Genomic DNA, 17,723 nt, shown 5'->3' with positions numbered 1-17,723 from the left:
TTTCATTGAGTCTCCCCATACGTCCATTCTTCCTGAGCTGGGTGGTGGTTCTGATGAGTCAGGACAGACTGAAGAATCCGCTGGTGCTGAGATGGTGGGGGGGCTGGGGGCTGGATCCGTCTGGAATGAGCCAGTCCGATCCTTAATTCCTGCAGCCTTCTGCTGTCACAGCTCTGTGGACACAGTCTCCTTTTAGCTGATCTGTGGTCAGTTACAATGTGACTCTGGGGAAATGACTTTAAAGAGCTTCAGGGCCGACTGATCCCAGATGAGCTGAATAGACTGTTTTAAGTCACAGAGGGGCACTGCTTGTAGGAAGATTGGAGTCCCTGGACCTCGGAGCGGCCTGTGGCGGCCTCTGTGGTTGGCTCATTATGACAGAAACAATAGTAAGGCAGGAGTTGGTTCCAGACGTGTGACTCTGATGATATTTTCTCTTTGGCTCAGCCTTTTCTAAGCTGCACCTGCCTGTAATGCAGACACTTTGTGCATGCAGCAGTTATGTTGACTTGCCTCTGTCCCTGTGTTTAGGTTTGTCATCATCCAGACTGCCAGGACCTGAACAACAAAAACCCGATTCATCTGTGTGAGTCATGTGACTCACGCTGCCATCCGGAGAGCGCAGGCAACATGCACTTTGATCGACACCCTCGATTCGACTTACAACCTCAAGGTAGATGATTTCTTTATTTGGTGCTCCCCCTCTGGGGCGATGAAGTCATCCCCATTACCTCATTACAGAACTTCACTGTGAAATATCACTCACATGGGATTTAATGTCTATATAAGGCTGGTGATGTCACTATTTGACTGTTTCACAGTCCTAAAGAAACTGATTGATGCTGATAAAGAATTTGGTTACATGTGTAGAGATGAGGTAGAATCAGAGCAGAAGCTGGATGTTTTCAGAATCCATGTTCTCACACACACACTTGATGGTGCTGTTCTTCCTGTTCCTAACCACAGAAATCTAATCACATGTGCCAAACTGCAGGCCTGCTGGCCAAATATGGTCCTGGTTTACATTTCGTCTGGTCTCTAAGATAATATTTTAAATGTTTTAGACTGGACCCACCAGTCTCTGACAGTCTCGTACTTTTCCTTTTGCTTCAAAAACGTATCCATTACATTTTATATGTTCTTAATTCTACATAAACATCAACTGGAAAAGGTTATTCATATTTCTGCATGAATAAGTTGTCGTGTTGCATCTAAAGCCAATGTAATTTCAATATGTAAATGTGTTTTTCAATAAAAATTAGCTGAGGCTGGTCTTTGGCTTGGACCAGTGGTTAATTTCTCCCCCTTGTGCAGTGGTGGAGAAAGTCCTCAAACGCTGTACTTAAGTAAAAGTACAAATAAACAGACGAAAATGTACTCTAGTAAAAGTAGAAGTACCACATTAATGTTTTTACTTAAGTAAAAATAATTAAGTACTTGCTTTTAAAAATACTTAAAGTATTAAAAGTAAAAGTACTTGCTGAATGTACAATGGTCTACAATATCATTAAGTGTCTACCATATGTATATTTTCTGTAATACATTAATAGTGTTGAGTCATTTTAATGAACAATGCTGCAGATAATGCATGTTTTTATTGTGTTTACTCTGTGACACAGTTCACACTTGGACTTGTGATTCTGTGCATCAGAATTTCAGGGATGGCATGCAGAGTTAAATGCCATTAAGCAAAATAAAAAAGAGGACCTTTGATAGTTTTTATTCAGTGCAAAGGAAAATCAATGTGTCATTTTAACTGCAGTAAACACAAATGGGGGGTTCCGCAGGGGTCCATCCTGGGTCCCCTCCTATTCTCTTTATACCTGCTGCCGCTTGGTGCTATTTTCCGGAAACAGAACATGCCCTTCCACTTCTATGCCGATGACTGTCAAATTTACTTCCCCCTAAGACACAATGGTACATGCTCTATTCAACCGCTGCTCAACTGCCTGGCTGACATCAGGGACTGGATGGCTTTAAACTTCTTAAGTTTCAATGGAAAGAAGTCTGAAGTCATGTTGTTCCCTCCCAATGACACAATCACAAACCACTGTATCGACCTCTCCGCTCTAACCCTGTCAGAAAAACAGTCACTAATCTGGGCGTGATAATGGACCCTTCCCTGAAGCTTAACAATCATGTAAACATGATTGTAAAATCATGCTTCTTCCAACTGAGGCGGCTGTCTAAACTGAAGCCCATATTGTCCAAAAAGAACCTGGAGACAGTAATACATGCATTCATTACATCTAGGCTTGATTACTGCAATTCGCTCCTGTTTGGTATCAGTCAGACCTCCATTGCACGACTACAACTGGTCCAGAATGCAGCAGCCCGATTTTTAACCAGTACAGGCAAAAGGGAGCACATTACACCAGTTTTGGCCTCACTGCACTGTTTACCGGTTCACTTTCGAATCCAGTTCAAAATACTCATGTACGTCTACAAATCACTGAACAGTGTCTCTCCCCCCCCCCCCATCTCTCTGATTTGCTACAACCGTATGTCCCACCACGCTCCCTGAGGTCAGCGGACCAGTTGCTCCTCACAGTTCCAGGAACTCGTCTTAAGCGCAGAGGTGACAGGGCCTTCTCTGTAGCAGGACCAAGACTCTGGAACGAGTTACCTCTGTTTGTCAGACAGGCCCCTTCCCTCTCGGTTTTCAAGTCCCGTTTAAAAACTCACTAGTATTCAGTAGCTTTCAACACCAGATGATCTGTGTTTTGATTCTGTATGCTCCACACTGGTTTGTCGTCATTATCTGCATCGTTTTTATGTCTATATTCTGATTTACCTCAGTTTGTATTTTGCTTTGTGTGTTACCTGTTGTTTTGTCTGTACAGCACTTTGGTTGGCTTTGTAGCTGTTTTAAGTGCTTTATAAATAAAGTGGTATGGTATGGTATGGTATGGTATGGTATGGTTTGAAGCTCTCGACCTTGACCTCTCTAAGTGGCTTTAAGAATCTGTTGGACTCCTGGCAGGGACCAATGCAGACATGTTCCTGTTTTTAGTTTTATACATTTGTCTCGGAATCTAGTAGTTTTTTTTGGTTTTGTTACCTTTTTCCTTTTAGCCATCCTATTTGTTAAAAAAAAAAAAAAACTGTAGTATGAGTTTTTATAACTGCTTATTGTTGTTGCTGTTGTCCATTGTTGTCATCTTTCTTTGTTGAAATCAGGTCTCTCTTGTAAATGAGTCCTCGAGGCTCAATGGGATTTACCTGTATAAATAAAGGTTGATTGATGGTATTTAAGTAAAAGTTGTCTGTCTGAAAAAAGGAACATTAGACCTAACAAAGAATAGACTCTGATCAGTTCAACTCCAGTTTGTCATCAACTCTATTTAAAATACTGTCTAGTCAACCTTGTAATGGGTCAATAGTGAATAGTATTTTAACTTCCTGACGCCACTTTCAAAACTTGGACCCGAGTGTCGAGACATTTGGAGACATCTCTTATCTCCTAACATCATGAACTGACACATTTTAATATTGCTGCAATAATTTCTTGTTCAAGTTCAGAAGAATTTGGTTTTCAATGTTTTTTTTTTAGTTCAGTCTGGCTCTTTTGGAAGAGAGAAACTGGCCTGCTGTACTGAACAGTCTTTCTATAGTCTTTCAATAATCTTTTAGCTCTTCTTGAAGGCAGGTCTAACGTTACCTGACCATTTTGCAGTGATTCAATGGACCAACTCTCTTCTCGCCATTGATTACTTTCAAATTAACAAACAAATCAAAAAGCTACAACGTGAATGTGACTTGTAACTCAACGCATTGTAGAAATGTAGTGTAGTAGAAAGTACTAGAGATGGGGCCGATCCAGTATCGGTATCGGCCTCCGATACTAGCATAATTTACGTATCAGATTTTTACGATCCACCTGCCAATATTTCCGATCCATGATGCAAGTTGGCTTCAAACTACGGAATGGATTTCCTGAACGGCGGCGTGTCTCATGAACCCAGAGTAATAAGACACGCCTCACATTCAGGAAATCCAGTTCATAGTTTGCAGCCAGCTACAATGTGAGGACTGAGTTAGCAGTACTCTGGCTAACAGCTAACAAACTTTTCATCGAAACATGTCCGCTGTGTGGAAATATTTTACACTAGAAACACCACCAAACAAGACAGCAACGTGCAATGTCTGCAGAGCCATCGCGCCACATTAAACTGTGATAAAGTTAGTTTTACGTTGGACATTCGAGCTCCGTGGCTTCAGCAGGGTGCTGCTCTTTGCTCAACCGGAAAGAGGCGACTCGATCCCGGCCAGCCGCATCCAATTTGCCCCGCTCAGTCTGCCCGTCTCTGAGGAGGGACAGACTGAGCGCGGCTGCTCCAAATCAGGCTGCCTGCTTCGGATTGAACAAGAAGAAGACATCGCTGAATCCACGGAGCTCAAATGTTTACCGAGAAGTTACTAAACTTCATAATTAATGACCCACCACTATCAGTTTTAGAAAACGAAGGCTTTCACAGCTTGATACTTGCAGCCAAGATATAGTTTACCCTCCAGGAGATATTTATCAGTACAACAGTAGACAATCATAAAAAACATGTGATTTGAAAATTATATTAAAAACAAAAACGGCTACATTATAAAGTGATGTAAAATACTAAAAACGGGAACATGTCTGTTGGTTTATGCCATGAACTTAGCAGGGGTTTGAAGCCATTTAACATTTTATTTAATTTAATTCATTCATTTAAAAGAAATTAAAAAAAAATTAAAAATCATGAAAAAGAAAACATTGAATAAAAAGAGTGCAGAAAGAAGAAAAAAAATCTTATATCTGTCCCTTATTTAAAAAAATATAAAATAACTTTAAAAAATCACTTAAATTTAATCACTTTTTAATATCCACTTTAAAGCTAGGAATAAAAAGAAACGTGTTTTGTGTTAGCAGAATTTAATTCTAACTTTAAAACTTATACAAAATTAATAAAACTTACCTCAAGTTGCCTTTTTGGCCATGCATGCATAGATTTGTACAAATTGTACTTGAGAGGAGATTATTATAGCCTCATATAAAATCAATGATGATGATATCAGAACTGGATCGGTATCGACCAATATTCAGACAGGTATCGAGAGCGGATCGGAAGTTTAAAAAAGTGGATCGGTGCATCCCTAGTGAAAGTACAGATGCTTGATGTAAAATGTTGTGCAGTAAAAGCCAAAAGTACCCACGTTGAACTCTACTTAAGTAAAGTACAGATACATGAAAAATGTACTTAAGTACAGTAATGAAGTACTTGTACTTAGTTACATCCCACCACTGCCCTTGTATAACGGAGTTTGACGTTCTTGCTCTAACTGATGCAATATTTGCATTAAACCGTGAGTGAAGGCCTTCAGCAGGGCCAACTGGCTTGAACACAGTGGGTGGTTTTCAAAGGAACTGGGCTTGTGTTAACTAAACTGCAGGGTGTCTTTCAAAGCCCAGGTGTTGAGTTCCTTCAGGTTTCTTTGTTCACTTTAATACATTGGTGACAAACACACCTGTGTTTCCAGCAATCACTACTGTGAGTTTTACTGTTTACTAAGGAAAACAAACTTTATTCAAGGTTTGGATTTACCAGTTTCTTCCAGCCCTTTTCAGTCTTTATGTTTAGAAAGATGTCAGGAAATTAGACCAATAAAATTGAGCAAACTAACCTTCATTGAGCTAGTTTCATGCAATGCATTTGTAAACTGCTGGACTACTTGGTTGCTAAAAACTAAAGAGCTCAGAAGCTAGAAGTGTAATAACTCACTGCAGGTTCGCAGAAATCATTTGTTAAATAATTGTTTGGATTAAATGCCTAGCATCCCTTGAAGGAATGCATATCGCCCACCGCATTCCATGCCAGAGTTTTAGATTAAAATGAGAAATGACAGAGTTGTAGCTATTTTGGTCAAACCTTGAAAATAGCATTAGCCACAATCTAACAAGGTTGAGTCAGGTCCTCTGGACAGATTCTTCTTTGTTGAAACGTTTTGTCTTTTATATAAAAGGCTCCTTCAGCCTGAGGAGATGCAGCAAGCTCAGTCTTATAAATAGCACCTTCTCATGGATCAACCAGTTTGCTGGTGATCCAGCCACAGTGTCATGAGTTATCCCAAAATATCAGACTCAGAGTTGTGTATTACTCCAAATGTCAACTTAATATCAGTCAAATCTACTGAGTTCAAGACATTTATGCGTTTGTTTAATGTTGATTACATCTTGAATTGGGTTGACTCCAAAAGTTAATCAGTTGTTGATGCACTTCAATTTACTGGAAAACTTCACCGTACTTGCCGCCGTACACGTTACACCTCTGTATAAGTTGCATCAGTCCAAATATGGCTAATAAAGTGGAAAAAAAATATATAAATAAATCACTTTGCTGTATAAGTCGCATCTATTATGCATCATCTCTGACAACACGGAAATGTGGGCTGGAGTTGTGCCAAAAATCGATTGACTGCGAAATGGCGGCCGCGGGAGCTTGCACTGAAGGACTAGAAGAATTTAACAAGATTAACACTTAAAAACAATATTTTTTTCCTCGAAATTATAGTAAAGGTGTGTCTCAGTTTAACTTTTCCTTAATAAATGCACTTTAATGATCAAATCAGGTGCATTTTCAAAAATCGTTTTGCGGCTGCAGAGCGCACAGATGACTCGCTGTGCATTTCTTTGAAATTTACCAAGATAACCACCCAAAACCAATTATTGGTTTGCTTGACATAATAGTAAAGGTGTGTCTCAGTTGAACTTTTCCTTAATAAATGCACTTTAATGGCCAAATCAGCTGCATTTCACCTGGGCGGTGCAGTGAAATGCAGCTGATTTGACGTTTGCTCCAGGAGTTCTGGAGTGAGATGAAGGTGGCTTGGTATGGCAAGCCAAGTGTCTCATTAATAGTCACTTTTACCTATTAATATGACACTTGTCTTGCCATATTAGTCGAGGGCTCTTTAGTGGCTGAAAATGGTAGATTTCAATATTTTCCATGTCAGAATGAATGAAATTGTCAAATCTCTTTTTTTTTTCCTTTTTTTTTTCTCTCTGTGTTCCAGTGAAACCAGACGTGCCTCCCTGGTCTTCTTCCCCCACCCGCTTCCCTGCTTGCACTCTTTTGTCCTGTGAACCCTTAAAAAGCCTCTTTTTTTTCTGCATACCTCTTAATTCGAAGGATCAGCTGGTCTCTCAACAAAATTGATCAACTTCTCCCGACAGGTGTCAGGGCATAAGGAGGACCCTCTTACCTTGACAGAAACAAATTGGATTCATGATGACAACTGTTTTTTTTTCTGTTTGGCTGATGAATTCTGGATTGTCTATAAATTTGTGTGGATGTGTCGAAACTCGACAGCACTCAGACTGAATTTGGGGAGCTGCAGCAGGGAGCTGTAGCAGGTTGTTATCAGGATTGTGAACTTTCTGGCAGCACCCATGAACGGTGGGAATCTTGGAGAATGCTGTGAGCTCGACTTTTGGCGTAAAGGATCAATTTGGCTAATTTGGAGTTCCATCGGAGGAATATATACCAGCGAGATTTTAAAAAGGCAGAAACAGCAATTCAGGAGTTCTGCCTGACCCAAACTGTAGCCTTGACGCTGGACTTATCTCAACTCCTCCTGGCATGTTTTGAAAACAACAAAGATGCTTTGACAGTCTCCTCACCACTCCCTTCCCCAAGGCAGTGGACATGTGACAGAGCCTCAACCAAGCTGATGATGAATGACACCTCTTATCTGGACAATGGCTGAGAGGGGGTGCTGGGGCTCTGGACTATGCTACGACTTTCCCTTAAAAATTCAATGTCTTCACCGGCCTATATGTACATGTCTATTTATGTTGCTTTGCTGTGGTATTTTTTTTTATGCCTCAAATTGTGCTCTGTCTAGGACACGGCGTGAGAGATCTTTTTTTTTTATACCCTCTCTCCTCATGTTTTCTTCCCTTTTCTCATCTAAGCAAAATGTTATTCTGAATAAGAATAAGAAGGCCACGCTATTTAAAACCGCAGCTTCGTGCACTTCGCCCATCTTTCAGATGACTGTACGTACATATTGGCATTGTATCTCGGTGCAATGACTATAAAGTTTATTCTGATTCTGAGAAATTGGGTTATAAATATGGAAAACAACCTAAATAAGTCCATTCGCTGTATAAGTCACAGGCATGCTAATGTATGCAAAAACTGCAACTTATATGGTGAAAAATACGGTACTTAGCATCTGTCAAGTGATTTAAGATATTTTGTTAACAACAAAAACAGGTTGACTCCAACAAGTAATGCTAGTTTCAAATGAGTAGCACATGGAGGATGTGTTGTGAACGACTCTCGGCTACTACCAAATCAAATTTTAGCACAATATTTGTAAAACTGACCAAATAATAACTCTTTTGTGTTCTATAAGGTCAGGCAGCTGTGGCTGCCATCTTGAACCAAGTTGGCTTGTGTGTGCGGTCGTTTTCTGAAGGTTTTAAGATTTCATAAGATATTTTGCTAACGGAAAGATCAAGTTGAATCCAAATTGGTTATGGCAAAATTGTAAACAAAGATCTGGTGCAGTTAGCATTCAGAAGGTGAAATGGGCATGTTTCTGTAATACTACCACACAAATGTTTTTCCTCAATATTTGCAGTTTTATCTGTAAAGTTATTTTTATTTTTATTTTTTTCTAGTCAGCTGGCTGTGCCAGCCATTCTAAAATAATCTCACTCCACAAGTTAGTCAGCTGTAGATCTAAATCCAGTGTATAATTTAGTAAATTTCCAATAAAATATGCACATGTCTTGTGGTTCACTAGATGGTTTGGTAAAAAACACACAGATTTGGGTATAAATGTTTTGATTTTTGAATTTACACCTTGGTAAAGCTCAGCATTGAAGGTTGGTCATTTGTTGTCCGACAGAGGAAGTGACTGCTGTGTTTTTTTAACCTTAAGCTTCCATCCTGGCTCGGAACGTGTCCACACGCTCCTGTCCCCCACGCACCAGCCCCCCCTCCGACATGGAGGAAGAGGAAGAGGGGAGCAATGATCGCGGGTCAGTAACCTTCCACCACATCCAGCCTGTGTTTAGTCATTCTGCCTCGGTCTTTTCACACGGGAGGACCATCTACAAACATGAAATGTGTGTTTTATGTTTTGGGTCTCAGTGGTCACATGTTGTGGGGGCTGGGGGTGTTCTTGTGCACTGTATGAGGCTGTTTTGGAGAACTGGGGTGTGACAATGTGTAAAACTGTTTTACAGAGGGATTAAAACTGTGGGGATGAAGTTGGGAAAGAAGAAGCCACGGAGACACACTGATGTACGTAATCCTGCAAAAGACAATCATCCAGCCTGACCTCCTGTGCATTCTTTGTGATGGAGCTGACACAAAGTCAGCCATGACATACTGGCTTCACCATGACTGTGGTCTGAGCCAGGGAGCGTAGATGCAAGGAGCCCCCCATGGGCATGTTGTACACACTGTTGGGCATCCCAGAGTGTGTGTATAAACCAAAAGTGTGTCTGCTCTCTGCAGGACCCCAGCAAGGAGTGCTTCAGCCTGAAGTTTGACCTGAATGTGGACATCAACACCGAAATTGTTCCTGCAATGAAAAAGAAAACACTGAGGTGAGCGGAGTGAGCGGTAGCCACACAAACCTTTGGTTTCCAGCTTGGTGAATTATGTAAGAATTCTTTATTTTCTTTGTTACCAGAGAGGTGTTGGGTCCGGTGTTTGAGAGGAATGGCATCGAGTTGTCACGGGTCGACTTGTTCCTCGATCAGTCCAACACACCGCTGTCCCTCAACTTTGAAGCCTACCGTTTTGGAGGACACTACCTCAAAGTTAAAGGTAGAGTCCACTCACTGAATCGACTCTAAAGGTGGTGACACTGAGCTGCGACAGCTGAAGATTACAGGTCCTTCTCAAAAAATTAGCATATTGTGATAAAGGTCATTATTTTCCATAATGTAATGATAAAAATGAAACTTTCATATATTTCAGATTCATTGCACACCAACTGAAATATTTCAGGTCTTTAATTGTTTTAATACTGATGATTATGGCATACAGCTCATGAAAACCCAAATTGCCTGTCCCAAAAATTAGCATATTTCATCCCACCAATGAAAGACAAGTGTTTTTAATACAAAAAACGCCAACCTTCAAATAATCATGTTCAGTTATGCACTCAATACTTGGTCAGGAATCCTTTTGCATGAATGACTGCTTCAATGCGGCGTGGCATGGAGGCAATCAGCCTGTGGCACTGCTGAGGTGTTATGGAGGCCCAGGATGCTTCGATAGCGGCCTTAAGCTCATCCAGAGTGTTGGGTCTTGCGTCTCTCAACTTTCTCTTCACAATATCCCACAGGTTCTCTATGGGGTTCAGGTCAGGAGAGTTGGCAGGCCGATTGAGCACAGTAATACCATGGTCAGTAAACCATTTACCAGTGGTTTTGGCACTGTGAGCAGGTGCCAGGTCGTGCTGAAAAATGAAATCTTCATCTCCATAAAGCTTTTCAGCAGATGGAAGCATGAAGTGCTCCAAAATCCCCTGATAGCTAGCTGCATTGAACCTGCCCTTGATAAAACACAGTGGACCAACACCAGCAGATGACATGACACCCCAGTGACTGTGGAAACTTGACACTGGACCTCAAGCAATGTGAATTCTGTGTCTCCTCTCTTCCTCCAGACTCTGGGACCTTGATTTCCAAAGGAAATGCAAAATTTACTGTAATCAGAGAACATAACTTTGGACCACTCAGCAGCAGTCCCAGGCGAGATGCTTCTGACGCTGTTTCTGGTTCAAAAGTGGCTTGACCTGGGGAATGCGGCACCTATAGCCCATTTCCTGCACACACCTGTGCACGGTGGCTCGGGATGTTTCTACTCCAGACTCAGTCCACTGCTTCCGCAGGTCCCCCAAGGTCTGGAATCAGCCCTTCTCCACAATCCTCCTCAGGGTCCGGTCACCTCTTCTCGTTGTGCAGCGTTTTCTGCCACACTTTTCCCTTCCCACAGACTTCCCACTGAGGTGCCTTGATACAGCACTCTGGGAACAGCCTATTCGTTCAACAATTTCTTTCTGTGTCTTACCCTCTTGCTTGAGGGTGTCAATGATGGCCTTCTGGACAGCAGTCAGGTCGGCAGTCTTACCCATGATTGCGGTTTTGAGTAATGAACAAGGCTGGGAGTTTTTAAAAGCCTCAGGAATCTTTTGCAGGTGTTTAGAGTTACGTCGTTGATTCAGATGGTTAGGTTAATAGCTTGTTTAGAGAACCATTTCATGATATGCTAATTTTTTGGGACAGGCATTTTGGGTTTTCATGAGCTGCATGCCATAATCATCAGTATTAAAACAATTAAAGACCTGAAATATTTCAGTTGGTGTGCAATGAATCTGAAATATATGAAAGTTTCATTTTTATCATTACGGAAAATAATGACCTTTATCACAATATGCCAATTTTTTTAGAAGGACCTGTAGAAGGTGACTCAAAATTGATGAAAACATGAATTTTTCATTGCAGTCTCTGTAAACTGTTTGCAAACCAGTGACGGTGATCCAGCAGTCTGCATCTCGACTGCTCACTTATTGAAATACCGGTACATTGTTTTCCCTTTGGTGTGTGTATGCACCGCTTTTAAAACTGTGCGCCTGGGCTGGAAGAATGCTGCCACTGAACCTGAACACACGTCAACCCTGTGGCTGTGGTCACCTCATTGATGCAACGGCTGATTCCTGGCTGTAGCTTGTAACCATATGGGCAGAAAAGATCCTCAAACGAAAATGCTAAACAAAAAAAGGCCTATACGGATTCAGTTGACTGACTCTTGTTTCACTATTTTATTTAAACACATATTCTGGTGAGAAGTCGGGGGTCTCTGTCCTGCCACTGTAATGCTGTTATGCCCCTTTCCCACCACTCCTACTCAGCCCCAACTCTGCTCAGCCCTGCTCAGATCAGCCTGGATTTGCACCGCACTTCAGGACCAGTTCTGGAGGCGTGTCCAGAATCCAAAATCCTACTGATGAACTTTTAATAAACTTTAGTTCACTGAGTGAGAGTTCTGCAATGAGTTAAACTCAAAGCAGTCTGTTCCTCAGATAAATAATGTTAAATTATTATTTTTAAATATGAATTTTTCTGTTCAGTGCCCTGAGACGACTGCTGTTGTGACTTGGCACTATATAAATAAACTGAATTGAATTAAATCTGATGAACCAGATTCTACAGAACAATTTATATTTAAAATTCTATATTTTTCTTCATCATTTGATGCATTTGCACTCATTTTGTATCTACTTTTATTGATCAGTTTAGATATGTTTTTATATTTCTTGTATACAGATTTTATTTTAGCTTTGATTTAAAGTGTAATTCTTGTTTTGTGATTTGTACCTGTGGGTTAAAGTTGAACTAAAGGCTGTAGCTCTTCTTTAAACATGTTTGAGGGAAATATTCCTGACAGATCCAATAATTTTGTCTTTTTATGATTTTTTTTCAGCTAAGTTAACTTTAATTAACAGATTATTTAATAAAGTCAAAGTGAAAACAGGATTTCATGATAAAGCCGGCACCGTTTATTTTTAATCTTCACTGATTTAAAAAAACATTATTTTTTATACATAAAATAAAAAAAACATTTCTACCCTCTGTCCCGGTCCTCCCACCTGCCAGGGCTCGGAATCCGGACTTTGTGAGCACGTGAAGCCGAAGTTCGGGCCCCAGCCTTGCGTGCTTCAACGGGTCAGCAGCTTGTATGATTCTCTGCGGTGACTCCGCTCGCTCGAATTTTGTCGTCGGTCACCAAACACAAAACGTCTTGACTTAAGCATTAAACGCGGTGTTGTCATTATTGTTTTTAAAATCTTACAAATATATCCAGCCGCTGCTCTGAGTTCCGAGAAATTGCAAATGAGGGATCGGTGAAAAGTTTCTGAGATCCACTGACTCCTCCCCCTGACCAATCAGTGACCAACCGTGTTCTGACGTCATGTTTCGTTCCCGACTCAGCTCGCACGGTCCTACCAGAGAAGCAGAGAGAAAAAAAGGGGCCGACTCAGCCTCGAATCAGCTAAAAAGTGACAGTGGAAAAGTGCTCAAACCATAGCGGACTGAGCAGGGTTGGGGCTGAGTAGGAGCAGTGGAAAGGGGTCATTAGCTTTATAAGAGGGCCAGGATTTTCAGTCATATATTCTCCACAAAAATCTTCCAGTATAAAACGTCCCTCCTTTAAAGAAGACTAGTCTATTGTTCTCATTTGCTTTTGGAGGATCAAACTGTTTTTGTTGTTGTTGTTTTGCTTTGTTTTATTTTTTGAATGTCCAGAGGACCAGATTTAACTTTTTTAGATTTTTCTACCTGGATTATTGAGCATGCATCAGGATATCAAACTGTTTTTTCTTTTTCTTTCACTGATGTGATAACAAAAGGGTAGTTCTTTTAACAGCACAGTTAAACCACCCTGAGTGTTAGCTTTGGTGGTTTAGAATGTAACGACCAGCTCCACAGAGCTACATAAGCCGATGTCAATGTAACATGAATTACGTTGTAATGCATGTGCCTGTATGTATGCACGATGATGAGGCACGCCCCCAAGAACTCTTAGGTCGTAGTGCCTAAAAGTCAGGGAGAATAAAGTTTACACTGAATTCAATGAGAGCATCTGAGGCAACCGTGGACTTGGTCTGTGTCCAAACCCAACAGGAAGTCGGCCATTTTGAGTCAAAAGGTCATTTTGGGGCATTTTTCACTTTTCATACATGGCAAATTTTAACGAACTCCTCCTAGGCATTTTGAGAGATTGCCTTCAAACTTGGTGGATTTGACCTTAAGACATTGGGTAATAAAATTTATTTAAAAAATTGCGTTTTCATATATGTTAAAGGGGCGTGGCCAGGCCTCAAAGTTACATCTCACGCCATAAATTTCCAAACGCTATAACTTTCACATTGAAAAAACAAAATGCACAAAACTTGGCATAAGCCATCCCTGTCCGATGCCCGATGATTCTCTGTGGTCATATTCTGACGTGATCACAGCCCCGCCCCCTCATAACAGGAAGTCACTTTTTTGGCTTGGAATGCTCCCCCTCTGATATCCTTGACCTAAACAGGATGATCCTGTGTTAGAAGACATATAACAAGATGGTCTGACTTGCTTTAAAGCGCAAAATGTTTTCGCTGGAGAATGTGGGCGTGGCGGCGTGGCGAAGTCAGAAGTGACGACATTGCAATACGTTTGGCTCTAAATTCCACAGATTTGAGCCTAGGTTCACCAAAATCACTATGATTGATGATTATCCACCCCTTGAACAGATGTCCATGATAATTGGCCAATAGCCTCCACAGCGCCCCCTAGAATATTTTAAAACCTTAGCCCCAAGCCATTTTTTGACCGATTATTCTGAAACTCAGCAAACATGTGTATCTTCTCAGGACCTATGAAAAAGTCTCTTGGAGCGCTGGTCCAAAATCAACAGGAAGTCAGCCATTTTGGGTCAAAAGGTCATTTTTGTGCATTTCTAATCAAGTCAAGTCAGATTTATTTGTAGAGCACATTTAACACAGAAACTGTTACCAAAGTGCTTAACAAAATATCACATCATCAAAAAAAAATTAGCAAGATATATTTACAGCACATGGAATAAAAATATAAAACCAAAAACAATTAGAAACAATGAAATACTAAATCAGATCACATTGTGTCAAAAGTCAAGGAAATAATAACAAAAAGCATAAACTCAGTCAGAAACAATGAAATACTAAATCAGATATGATGACCTTGTGTTAAATAGGAATAATAACAAAAGCATAAACTGAATCAGCATCAATGAAAAACTAGATCTAGATCTAAAGCCGATCACCCTGTGTTAAATGTCAATGAGTATAGATGTGTTTTTAGGAGAGATTTAAAAGCTGAGACTGAGGTGGCCTGTCGAATGTTGATGGGCATATTGTTCCAAAGTTTAGGGCCCACGACTGAAAACGCTCGATCTCCTCTTGGCTTCAGCCTGGTTTTTGGTACGGCCAAAAGCAGCTGGTCTGATGATCTCAAAGCCCGAGAAGGAGCATAAGGATGAAGAAGGTCAGAGAGATATGATGGTGCAAGGCCGTTAATGCACTTGAATGTCAGCAGGAGAATTTTAAAATCAACTCTGACACGTACAGGAAGCCAGTGAAGAGAGGACAAAACCGGAGTAATGTGCTCAAACCTGCGAGTTCCTGTTAGTAGCCGAGCTGCAGCATTTTGTACGAGCTGGAGACGTGAAAGTGAAGCCTGACTAACCCCAACATAAAGCGAGTTACAGTAATAATATAATAATAATAATAATCATTTTATTTAAAAAGCGCCTTTCAGCGCTTTAGTCCAGCCGGGTTGTAATAAATGCATGGACTAGTTTTTCAAGGTCAGATCTGGACAGAACGGACTTAAGCTTTGCTATTTGCCTTAGCTGAAAGAAGCTTTTTTGTAGAACAGAGTTGATCTGTTTATTAAACTTAAAGTCCGAGTCTAACACTACCCCGAGATTGGTAACCGACTGCTTTAGATGAGGCTGAAGGGAGTGCAGGTTTACAGGATCAGTGACAGTGGTAGAGCTTGAGTTAAACACAATGACCTCAGTCTTCTGATCATTAAAACTCAAGAAGTTTGCAGCCATCCAAGTCTTGATGTCATCAAGACATTTTAGCAAAGGGTGGATGGAGCAGGAACTGTTTGGTTTTAAAGGCAGATAGATCTGAGAATCATCGGCGTAACAGTGTGTAGTGAACTAGGCCTGAGCCTGAGGTCAAGTCCTGACCTTAAGGACCATATGGGACAGAAACTGTCATTTCATTGATTTGAATCCAGAAGTACAGGTTGACCCATCCTGAGACTTTCTTTCTTGAATTAATCAAGTAAAAGAAGACTACTTTCGATTATCATTACTATTTTACAAATGTTTGATAATCAAATTGTGTTAGTTCAAACAATGTTTAAATGTTGAAGGGAACTACTCATTTTTAAATCAACTGTGAAACAGTAATAACGATTTTTAATCCTCATTCAAAGAAGAAATCAGGTTAATGATGCATTGTCTGATTTTCTGTCTTCAATGAGCAAGTGTGTAAGTTGGTCAAAGTTCAAGTTTCGGTCAACTGCAAGTTTACTGAAAAAGAAATGTCATGTTTAACTTTTACAGCAAGATACTAGAGAATTGACTCCACGGAGTCTGAGTTCTTCATAACAATCTTCTGTCTGTTCTTAAACAATCTTAATCTTTTTCCTTGACTTTTCATAACACCTTACATCACAAAACACACCTCTGTTTTGGTCAATCGACCAATCAGAAAGTTCTCAAATGAACCGGAAGTGAGCTTTCTTTAAATGTTGGTACTTCCTAGTTCAAGTTAGTTGCTGTAGATGAAGAAGTTCTGCAGGAGCTCGAGCAGTTCTGCAGTTCTGAAACTCGGCAGTTCCAGAGTCCAGAATGCTGGAATGCAGCATGCTCAGTACATCTGCCACTAAGCTGGACGAGAGAAGTTCAGAGGAATTATGAAGTCTGTTCTGGATGATCTCACGACTCCCGAGGTTTAGCTGTTCTTACGGAGACGCTGAAAAGTGGCTCGAAGTGAACTTTACGCCGGAACTGACATATCTTCAGAAAGGTAAAAAGTCGATCTTCAACCAAAGTGTACCGTTGGGACAAGCTGGTCCAAAGGAGCGTGCTGTTTCTGGTTATAACAGACAAATTCACCACACACCATCTCCCTCCCTCTAAACTTCAATCTTTAAACTCTTCTATCTGCTAAGAAATTAATCCAGATATTTTTAGAAATGTCTGAAGCAAAGTTTTTCAACCACCGCCGTGTGGTTAATGTCTGTTGTACTACTGGAAGTGAGAAAACAATCGCCGTATTGTTTACTTCCTGTAAAACTGATTAATAAGCTGTCGTTATTTTCAATTCTTGCCAATTAATGTAAATGTGTGATGTGTTAAACTTGATTCTGTTAATAAATGACCCACTGTCGTTGGTGAGTCAAAGATAATTAACGTTTCCGTCCACATTTTATTAAATTCAGATGCACGTCATTATACAGTCCAGAAAAATGAAATAATCCATTTAATTTATGAATATATCAGCATATGTTCATACTACATCTGGTGGCCTCTTACAGGTTCATAAAATGGACTGTATTCGTGTGACAATTGAATTATCATGTTGGCATAAAAAAAAAGTGCAGAAAATCAGCTGCTGTGAAACGCAGCGAGTTGAACTGAGATGCTCAGAGAAAGCTTACAGAAATGTTTGCAGCTAGTGATGTTTTGAAAGCTGAAATAGAGTCATTGAGTCTTTTTTCAAGCTGAGATTGTACGTCTGTTGTGTGTAACTAAGCTGAGCTGTGGAAACGTTATTCTGTTTTAACTGTGGTCCAGACGTGACTCTGGTCCGGCTCGGTTCTGATAATTCGAACGAGTTGTTTTAAATAGATGGAGAAACGTTTTAAGGACTGGGCGAAGTCTCAGTGAAGCTTTGAGAGCTTATTCGTTACATTTCTTTTTTTTTTTTTTAATTTTTATTTATCAGGAGAATATATAATTGACATTACATACATTAAACAGAATTTACATGACTTCTCCAATTTTTTCTTTTTTTTTCCTTCCCCCTTTCCCCCCTCCCTCCCCTCTTCCCCTCCCTCCCCTTCCCCCCTTAACCAAAAACAAGACAAAATAAGGAAAGAAAAAAAAAAAAAAAAAAGG

At 40.5% G+C, this 17,723-nt stretch overlaps 1 protein-coding gene across 1 annotated transcript in view; it reads left to right on the top strand.

Annotated features, from left to right (window-relative positions):
- plekhg5b (pleckstrin homology domain containing, family G (with RhoGef domain) member 5b) overlaps positions 1-17,723 on the top strand; it is a 260,660-nt gene that overhangs the window by 166,128 nt on the left and 76,809 nt on the right. The window contains exons 3-7 of the mRNA XM_037684656.1: positions 532-673; positions 8,926-9,025; positions 9,233-9,290; positions 9,507-9,598; positions 9,685-9,821. Of these exons, the coding sequence (XP_037540584.1) occupies positions 532-673; positions 8,926-9,025; positions 9,233-9,290; positions 9,507-9,598; positions 9,685-9,821 (529 nt within the window). The remainder of the gene's footprint in view (positions 1-531; positions 674-8,925; positions 9,026-9,232; positions 9,291-9,506; positions 9,599-9,684; positions 9,822-17,723) is intronic.

Source organism: Nematolebias whitei, chromosome 11, assembly GCF_014905685.2.
Source record: "Nematolebias whitei isolate Nwh7 chromosome 11, NemWhi1, whole genome shotgun sequence".
Taxonomy (NCBI): domain Eukaryota; kingdom Metazoa; phylum Chordata; class Actinopteri; order Cyprinodontiformes; family Rivulidae; genus Nematolebias; species Nematolebias whitei.
The sequence above is the reverse complement of the archived record's forward strand: the minus strand, read 5'-3'. Positions and strand labels throughout refer to the sequence as shown.